Genomic DNA, 9908 nt, shown 5'->3' with positions numbered 1-9908 from the left:
TGAGGCTGTAATTGTTGCCAAAGGTGCATCAACAAAGTTTTGAGCAAAGTCTGTGATTTCTTAGTTTTTTTTTGTTTATTAAATTTGCAAAGATCTCAAAAAAAAACTTTTTACACATTGTCATTATGGGGTATTGTGTGTAGAATTTGTGAGGACAAAAATGAATTGATTCCATTTTGGAATAAGGCTGTAACATAACAAAATGTGGAAAAAGTGATGTGCCGTGAATACTTTCCGGATGCACTTTACTCCTATGACATGTAGAGGTGATATTTGTGCTCACAGACCTTCTATTTTTTGGATTAATATTGATATAACAGACACTGTGGATCACTTATAGAGATTCTTTGGTACAATTAATATAAATATCAATTATTGTTTTAACCCTATTTAATATCCGCTGATCCAATGTACAGCCTTATGTGGGGCTCATTCACACTACTACCTTGTCTTATATGTGTGATATACAATATCCTACAGACAGTCCTACAAACCACCTTGCTTTGTGTTTACCTGGGTATTCACACTTTCCAGAGTGATTACACACCTACAGCCATACCATACGGTATTTGTTATATTTTAACCCATGACAATATTCGTCCCTGCTTTGCATCATGACAAAACTGTCTTTGTCTGCTATAGCAAAATGATATTTCTTTATTATTTCAGACAATAAAGCCAATAGGAGCATACATTTTATACTTGTACCTATACATTATTTTATATATAGTTTAGTGACTGCATCTTGTACACAGGGACGCCCACCGCCGACGTCTCACATTCACCACTAACGTACAAAAGACGAAACATCGGTTGCACCTCGAACCTCTGAGTAAGCCTATGCTGTCTCAGGGGTCTATGTACTAAGCCTTGGATGGAGGTAAAGCACCGACCAGTCAGCTCCCGTCGCGTTACAGGCTGTGTTTGAAAAATGACGGTGAGGAGCCGATTGGTTGGTACTTTGGACCTCATTCAGAGTCGGTCGAAGCGGCCGCACGGTCGTACGGGAAAAGGGGCCGGACATGTAAATGATTCCCTCGCAAGTTGCGTCCCTAAGTTCGGATCGGTAGCTGGCCGACCAAGGGGAGAAAGCGGCCGGAGTACAAAAAAATACGCCCCCTTCTCGTACGCATCACACGTCATCTCCGGGTATATAAGGATTAATCAAGACCATCGGAACTGGTCGTACAGCTTAAGGTTGACCATACCCTCTCTTAAGCTCTACGATCATGTTAGTGTAAAAACCTCCCATGTCACATGTGCCATGACGCTACTTTGTTAATTATGCACTCCCATAAACCGTATGCACTCCCATAAAACGCCGTTCGCATAATTAGGCACGCCTGCGTCCGGATCTCCACTCCCCCGTTTTCAAGCACCTTCCCCTGTTACCACCCACAAACGCCTCAATCTGTCACTCAAACTACCGACCTGGCTGTGTTCAAGGAGAGAGAAATTTCTGATCGTAGCAGCTAGTTTGCGCACGCGCATTGCGAACTTTATGCATGCGCAGTATAGCGAACATCGGTGGCGTACGACCGTGCGGCTGCTTCGACCGACTCTGAATGAGGTCCTTAATCTCCGTACACTTTCTCTCTCCAAGGCCTCATTCAGCTTGGATCACAAGTCTGCAGACGCACGCACGCGGTCGATGTTTGCGTTCTACGTATGCACCGCAGCAAACCGGCTTTCGCCATCGCAGTGGATACGCAGAGCCATCACAGAGTGATTGACAGGAAGCACCATTTGGGGGGGTGGTTGAAGGAACGCAGGTGTGCCCGTGCATTTGGACGCCGTTACAGGGCGTGCATAATTAAGCCCCTGCGATGGCAAGCGCAGCCTGAGGTCTAGATGGCGACAGGAAGCTTTGCAGTTTGTGAAGCAGGGTCAGGTCAGCCACAACTGTGCGTATGGGTCCGATGTTACCGATGTTTTCGCTGACTTGCGGATGTCTGTACTGGGAAGTGGGCGTTTTGGTATAGTGCTGCGATCGCTCTCATTTGCATAATTTCGCAGCTAGCGGGTTCACGCGATTGCAGACTTGCGATCTGTGCTTAGTACATAGACCCTTCAGAATGGGCGTCTCACTTAAGACGCTGGGTCTTCTCCAGCCGCGAGCAAATTCACAGAGGTTCACTAGGGCACGCCCAGAGAACAGTCCAGGCACGCAACTGCGGCAATAGAGGCACACACGGCCGGCCGGATCTGTATCGCTTTCAGTGGCGTCTACTCCCTGTGAATTCTCTGGTGCCTGATGAGCACAGATTTTTGCGCAAAACATTTCGCACAGTCCGAACATGGGAATGGCTTCTCGCCGGTGTGAGTCCTCTGGTGCCTGACGAGGTCGGATTTCTGCGTAAAGCATTTGCCGCACTCCGAGCAGGAGAACGGGTTTTCCACCGTGTGAATTCTCCGGTGCCTGACGAGCACGGACTTCCGCCTGAAACACTTCCCGCACTCAGAACAGGGAAACGGCTTCTCGCGAATGTGGATTTCCCGGTGGGAAATAAGGTTGGCTTTTGTGGTAAAACATTTCCCGCATTCGCCGCACAAAAATGGCCTCTCGCCGGTGTGAAATCTCAGGTGTCTGATAAGTTTGGATTTGCAGGAATACTGTTTGTCGCACTCTGAGCAGGGAAACGGCCTGTGGCCGGAGTGCGTCTTCTGGTGCGCCAAGAGATACGGTTTCTGCGTGAAGCTTTTGCCGCACTCGGGGCACGGATACGATTTTTCGCTTGTGTGAATTCGCCGATGTCTAATTAGCTCGGTCTTCTGTGTGAAACGTTTGCTGCATTCGGGGCAGGGAAATGGTTTCTCACCTGTGTGAGTCTTCTGATGTCTAACAAGATAGGAATTATAGATAAAACATTTATCACACTCAGGGCAGGAAAATATTTTACCCCCTCTATGAGCCGTACGATGTGTAACAGTGTCTGAGGTATCAGGAGAACACTCCTCATGCACCGAGGGACCAGACGATGGATCTGCACTGTGCAGTACTGGGTGTATATTTGGGGTAATGGGGTTTTCTCCTGGAGAATACGGAGCGATGTTATAATCCATATGACCCTCCGAAGTGTTGCCGCTGTTGTATCCATCTGCTGGCGACAAAATAAATGTACAGAAATATCCATCTACTCGCTACAACAAATCTCTTCTCAAATAGAGGAGCGATGACCACATTTGTCAATACTCTAAGTGGATTTGCGCCTGATTAGGGAGCCACGTGCAATGGCGATGATCACGTTTCGCTACTGCGCATGTGCCAAAATCCCTAAAAACTCCCCATAGAGTGTATCGGCCCCTTTACGTCACAACTGATGATAACTTTATTACCAGAGATAAGCGGCTCGGTTTTGACTCGGGTCTCAGCACGAGGCCGCGCCTCAGCTTTGCCGAGATCTCAGCTCCCGCGTAATTTGGCCAGCATATAAATTGGGAGGTAGTCAAGAAGCCGACGGTCAAAATGTTGACCGCCGGCTTCCCGCTTTGGAAATCCCGGCAATGGACTAATGAAAGGCTTCGAAATCCCGACGCCTATCATTATCTACCCGCCGAAATTCCTACGCCCGGCATACCGAACGAAGGTAAGCCGAGCGGACAGCCACGCGGGGGGGAGGGTTAGATTTAGGGGCGCCCGGGGGACTTAAGGGTAGGCACCCCCCCCGGGAGGGTTAGGGTCAGGCTAGGAGAAGGGGGGGTTAGGGTTAGGCACCCCCGGGGGGAGGTTAGGTTTGGGCAACCCCCGGGAGGGTTAGGTTTAGGCACCACTGGGGGGAGGTTAGGGTTAGCCACCCCTAAGGGAGGGTAAGGGGGGAGAGGAGAGGGTTAGATAGCTTACTTACCTCCGCCGGTATCCGCGATCTTCGGCATGCTGGTGTGTGGATTACAACCGCCGGGCTCACGTCCGGCGGTAAATCATATCACACACTATAAATTATATGCGAGCCACAACACACGAGAGCCGAGATATCTTCAGAGACCATTAAAGATGATGCCAACGTGGCGGGAAGAACCAAGGAAAAACCGACCAGCAACTATTACAACATAAATTAATAGATTGTAAATCCGTGTGTACTGAGTTATATGAGATACACCAGAGAGTGTGGGGAGGAGACTGGTCAGATATCTGGGCTGGTAACACACAGTGACATGATTTCATGAACGATGAACGATATCTGACAGTATTTAAATGATGAAGAATTCATAGATATCGAGCAAGTTGGCCTGCACGTACGGTCACGCGCATCGTTGGTCGTTCAGTGCAAAAAAGTAAACGATATGAACGATCGAAAGATAAACAATATTGTTATCGTTCATATAGTCTTGCAAAGTTGGACCGTGTGTACGTACCATAAGAGAGTGCTGTAGTGACAGAGGAGGGTGTAGGATAAGAGATTGCTGTAGTGACAGAGGAGGGTGTAGGATAAGAGAGTGCTGTAGTGACAGAGGAGAGTGTAGGATAAGAGATGGCTGTAGTGACAGAGGAGGGTGTAGGATAAGAGAGTGCTGTAGTGACAGAGGAGGGTGTAGGATAAGAGATGGCTGTAGTGACAGAGGAGGGTGTAGGATAAGAGATGGCTGTAGTGACAGAGGAGGGTGTAGGATAAGAGATGGCTGTAGTGACAGAGGAGGGTGTAGGATAAGAGATTACTGTAGTGACAGAGGAGGTTGTAGGATAAGAGATTGCTGTAGTGACAGAGGAGGGTGTAGGATAAGAGATGGCTGTAGTGACAGAGGAAGGTGTAGGATAAGAGATGGCTGTAGTGACAGAGGAGGGTGTAGGATAAGAGAGTGCTGTAGTGACAGAGGAGGGTGTAGGATAAGAGATGGCTGTAGTGACAGAGGAGGGTGTAGGATAAGAGATGGCTGTAGTGACAGAGGAGGGTGTAGGATAAGAGATTGCTGTAGTGACAGAGGAGGGTGTAGGAAAAGAGAGTGCTGTAGTGACAGAGGAGGGTGTAGGATAAGAGAGTGCTGTAGTGACAGAGGAGGGTGTAGGATAAGAGATGGCTGTAGTGACAGAGGAGGGTGTAGGATAAGAGAGTGCTGTAGTGACAGAGGAGGGTGTAGGATAAGAGATGGCTGTAGTGACAGAGGAGGGTGTAGGATAAGAGATGGCTGTAGTGACAGAGGAGGGTGTAGGATAAGAGAGGGCTGTAGTGACAGAGGAAGGTGTAGGATAAGAGAGTGCTGTAGTGACAGAGGAGGGTGTAGGATAAGAGATGGCTGTAGTGACAGAGGAGGGTGTAGGATAAGAGTGCTGTAGTGACAGAGGAGGGTGTAGGATAAGAGAGTGCTGTAGTGACAGTGGAGGGTGTAGGATAAGAGAGTGCTGTAGTGACAGAGGAAGGTGTAGGATAAGAGAGTGCTGTAGTGACAGAGGAAGGTGTAGGATAAGAGAGTGCTGTAGTGACAGAGGAGGGTGTAGGAAAAGAGATGGCTGTAGTGACAGAGGAGGGTGTAGGATAAGAGATGGCTGTAGTGACAGAGGAGGGTGTAGGATAAGAGAGTGCTGTAGTGACAGAGGAGGGTGTAGGATAAGAGATGGCTGTAGTGACAGAGGAAGGTGTAGGATAAGAGAGTGCTGTAGTGACAGAGGAGGGTGTAGGATAAGAGATGGCTGTAGTGACAGAGGAGGGTGTAGGATAAGAGTGCTGTAGTGACAGAGGAGGGTGTAGGATAAGAGAGTGCTGTAGTGACAGAGGAGGGTGTAGGATAAGAGAGTGCTGTAGTGACAGAGGAAGGTGTAGGATAAGAGATGGCTGTAGTGACAGAGGAGGGTGTAGGATAAGAGTGCTGTAGTGACAGAGGAGGTTGTAGGATAAGAGATGGCTGTAGTGACAGAGGAGGGTGTAGGATAAGAGAGTGCTGTAGTGACAGAGGAGGGTGTAGGATAAGAGATGGCTGTAGTGACAGAGGAGGGTGTAGGATAAGAGAGTGCTGTAGTGACAGAGGAGGGTGTAGGATAAGAGAGTGCTGTAGTGACAGAGGAGGGTGTAGGATAAGAGAGTGCTGTAGTGACAGAGGAGGGTGTAGGATAAGAGATGGCTGTAGTGACAGAGGAGGGTGTAGGATAAGAGATGGCTGTAGTGACAGAGGAGGGTGTAGGATAAGAGAGATGCTGTAGTGACAGAGGAGGGTGTAGGATAAGAGATGGCTGTAGTGACAGAGGAGGGTGTAGGATAAGAGAAGGCTGTAGTGAGAGGAGGGTGTAGGATAAGAGATGGCTGTAGTGACAGAGGAGGGTGTAGGATAAGAGATGGCTGTAGTGACAGAGGAGGGTGTAGGATAAGAGAGTGCTGTAGTGACAGAGGAGGGTGTAGGATAAGAGATGGCTGTAGTGACAGAGGAGGGTGTAGGATAAGAGAGTGCTGTAGTGACAGAGGAGGGTGTAGGATAAGAGAGTGCTGTAGTGACAGAGGAGGGTGTAGGATAAGAGAGTGCTGTAGTGACAGAGGAGGGTGTAGGATAAGAGATGGCTGTAGTGACAGAGGAGGGTGTAGGATAAGAGATGGCTGTAGTGACAGAGGAGGTTGTAGGATAAGAGATGGCTGTAGTGACAGAGGAGAGTGTAGGATAAGAGATGGCTGTAGTGACAGAGGAGAGTGTAGGATAAGAGATGGCTGTAGTGACAGAGGAAGGTGTAGGATAAGAGAGTGCTGTAGTGACAGAGGAAGGTGTAGGATAAGAGAGTGCTGTAGTGACAGAGGAGGGTGTAGGATAAGAGAGTGCTGTAGTGACAGAGGAGGGTGTAGGATAAGAGATGGCTGTAGTGACAGAGGAGGTTGTAGGATAAGAGAGGGCTGTAGTGACAGAGGAGGGTGTAGGATAAGAGATGGCTGTAGTGACAGAGGAGGGTGTAGGATAAGAGAGGGCTGTAGTGACAGAGGAGGGTGTAGGATAAGAGATGGCTGTAGTGACAGAGGAGGGTGTAGGATAAGAGAGTGCTGTAGTGACAGAGGAGGGTGTAGGATAAGAGAGTGCTGTAGTAACAGAGGAGGGTGTAGGATAAGAGATGGCTGTAGTGACAGAGGAGGGTGTAGGATAAGAGAGTGCTGTAGTGACAGAGGAGGGTGTAGGATAAGAGATGGCTGTAGTGACAGAGGAGGGTGTAGGATAAGAGATGGCTGTAGTGACAGAGGAGGGTGTAGGATAAGAGAATGCTGTAGTGACAGAGGAGGGTGTAGGATAAGAGAGGGCTGTAGTGACAGAGGAAGGTGTAGGATAAGAGAGTGCTGTAGTGACAGAGGAGGGTGTAGGATAAGAGATGGCTGTAGTGACAGAGGAGGGTGTAGGATAAGAGTGCTGTAGTGACAGAGGAGGGTGTAGGATAAGAGAGTGCTGTAGTGACAGAGGAGGGTGTAGGATAAGAGAGTGCTGTAGTGACAGAGGAAGGTGTAGGATAAGAGATGGCTGTAGTGACAGAGGAGGGTGTAGGATAAGAGAGTGCTGTAGTGACAGAGGAGGGTGTAGGATAAGAGATTGCTGTAGTGACAGAGGAGGTTGTAGGATAAGAGATGGCTGTAGTGACAGAGGAGGGTGTAGGATAAGAGAGTACTGTAGTGACAGAGGAGGGTGTAGGATAAGAGAGTGCTGTAGTGACAGAGGAGGGTGTAGGATAAGAGAGTGCTGTAGTGACAGAGGAGGGTGTAGGATAAGAGATGGCTGTAGTGACAGAGGAGGGTGTAGGATAAGAGATGGCTGTAGTGACAGAGGAGGGTGTAGGATAAGAGAGATGCTGTAGTGACAGAGGAGGGTGTAGGATAAGAGAGATGCTGTAGTGACAGAGGAGGTTGTAGGATAAGAGAGTGCTGTAGTGACAGAGGAGGTTGTAGGATAAGAGATGGCTGTAGTGACAGAGGAGGGTGTAGGATAAGAGATGGCTGTAGTGACAGAGGAGGGTGTAGGATAAGAGAGATGCTGTAGTGACAGAGGAGGGTGTAGGATAAGAGAGATGCTGTAGTGACAGAGGAGAGTGTAGGATAAGAGATGGCTGTAGTGACAGAGGAGAGTGTAGGATAAGAGATGGCTGTAGTGACAGAGGAAGGTGTAGGATAAGAGAGTGCTGTAGTGACAGAGGAAGGTGTAGGATAAGAGAGTGCTGTAGTGACAGAGGAGGGTGTAAGATAAGAGATGGCTGTAGTGACAGAGGAAGGTGTAGGATAAGAGATGGCTGTAGTGACAGAGGAAGGTGTAGGATAAGAGATGGCTGTAGTGACAGAGGAAGGTGTAGGATAAGAGATGGCTGTAGTGACAGAGGAGGGTGTAGGATAAGAGAGTGCTGTAGTGACAGAGGAGGGTGTAGGATAAGAGATGGCTGTAGTGACAGAGGAGGTTGTAGGATAAGAGATGGCTGTAGTGACAGAGGAGGGTGTAGGATAAGAGAGTGCTGTAGTGACAGAGGAGGGTGTAGGATAAGAGAGTGCTGTAGTGACAGAGGAGGGTGTAGGATAAGAGATTGCTGTAGTGACAGAGGAGGGTGTAGGATAAGAGATGGCTGTAGTGACAGAGGAGGGTGTAGGATAAGAGAGTGCTGTAGTGACAGAGGAGGGTGTAGGATAAGAGAGTGCTGTAGTGACAGAGGAGGGTGTAGGATAAGAGAGTGCTGTAGTGACAGAGGAGGGTGTAGGATAAGAGTGCTGTAGTGACAGAGGAGGTTGTAGGATAAGAGATGGCTGTAGTGACAGAGGAGGGTGTAGGATAAGAGAGTGCTGTAGTGACAGAGGAGGGTATAGGATAAGAGATTGCTGTAGTGACAGAGGAAGGTGTAGGATAAGAGAGTGCTGTAGTGACAGAGGAGGGTGTAGGATAAGAGATTGCTGTAGTGACAGAGGAGAGTGTAGGATAAGAGATGGCTGTAGTGACAGAGGAGGGTGTAGGATAAGAGATGGCTGTAGTGACAGGAGGGTGTAGGATAAGAGAGTGCTGTAGTGACAGAGGAGGGTGTAGGATAAGAGATGGCTGTAGTGACAGAGGAGGGTGTAGGATAAGAGATTGCTGTAGTGACAGAGGAGAGTGTAGGATAAGAGATGGCTGTAGTGACAGAGGAGGGTGTAGGATAAGAGATGGCTGTAGTGACAGGAGGGTGTAGGATAAGAGAGTGCTGTAGTGACAGAGGAAGGTGTAGGATAAGAGAGTGCTGTATGGACAGAGGAGGGTGTAGGATAAGAGATGGCTGTAGTGACAGAGGAGAGTGTAGGATAAGAGATGGCTGTAGTGACAGAGGAGGGTGTAGGATAAGAGATGGCGGTAGTGACAGAGGAGAGTGTAGGATAAGAGATGGCTGTAGTGACAGAGGAGGGTGTAGGATAAGAGATGGCTGTAGTGACAGAGGAGAGTGTAGGATAAGAGATGGCGGTAGTGACAGAGGAGAGTGTAGGATAAGAGAGTGCTGTAGTGACAGAGGAGGGTGTAGGATAAGAGAGTGCTGTAGTGACAGAGGAGGGTGTAGGATAAGAGAGTGCTGTAGTGACAGAGGAGGATGTAGGATAAGATATTACTGTAGTGACAGAGGAGAGTGTAGGATAAGAGAGTGCTGTAGTGACAGAGGAGGGTGTAGGATAAGAGAGTGCTGTAGTGACAGAGGAGAGTGTAGGATAAGAGAGTGCTGTAGTGACAGAGGAGAGTGTAGGATAAGAGAGTGCTGTAGTAGTGACAGAGGAGGGTGTAGGATAAGAGATGGCTGTAGTGACAGAGGAGGGTGTAGAATAAGAGATGGCTGTAGAGACAGAGGAGGGTGTAGGATAAGAGAGTGCTGTAGTGACAGAGGAAGGTGTAGGATAAGAGATGGCTGTAGTAGTGACAGAGGAGGGTGTAGGATAAGAGAGTGTTGTAGTGACAGAGGAAGGTGTAGGATAAGAGATTGCTGTAGTGACAGAGGAGGATGTAGGATAAGAGATTGCTGT

At 48.6% G+C, this 9908-nt stretch overlaps 1 protein-coding gene across 1 annotated transcript; it reads right to left on the bottom strand.

The window, feature by feature from the left end:
• Positions 1 to 534: 534 nt before the first annotated feature.
• LOC148431336 (uncharacterized) lies at positions 535 to 3517 on the bottom strand. The gene has a single exon (XM_088466097.1). It carries the CDS (start codon positions 3061 to 3063, stop codon positions 2227 to 2229), a length of 837 nt encoding a protein of 278 aa, XP_088322223.1. The 5' UTR covers positions 3064 to 3517; the 3' UTR covers positions 535 to 2226.
• Between the last annotated feature and the right edge of the window lie 6391 nt (positions 3518 to 9908).

This window comes from Taudactylus pleione, unplaced genomic scaffold (assembly GCF_031769625.1).
Source record: "Taudactylus pleione unplaced genomic scaffold, aTauple2 ptg002435l, whole genome shotgun sequence".
NCBI classification, from domain to species: domain Eukaryota; kingdom Metazoa; phylum Chordata; class Amphibia; order Anura; family Myobatrachidae; genus Taudactylus; species Taudactylus pleione.
The sequence above is the reverse complement of the archived record's forward strand: the minus strand, read 5'-3'. Positions and strand labels throughout refer to the sequence as shown.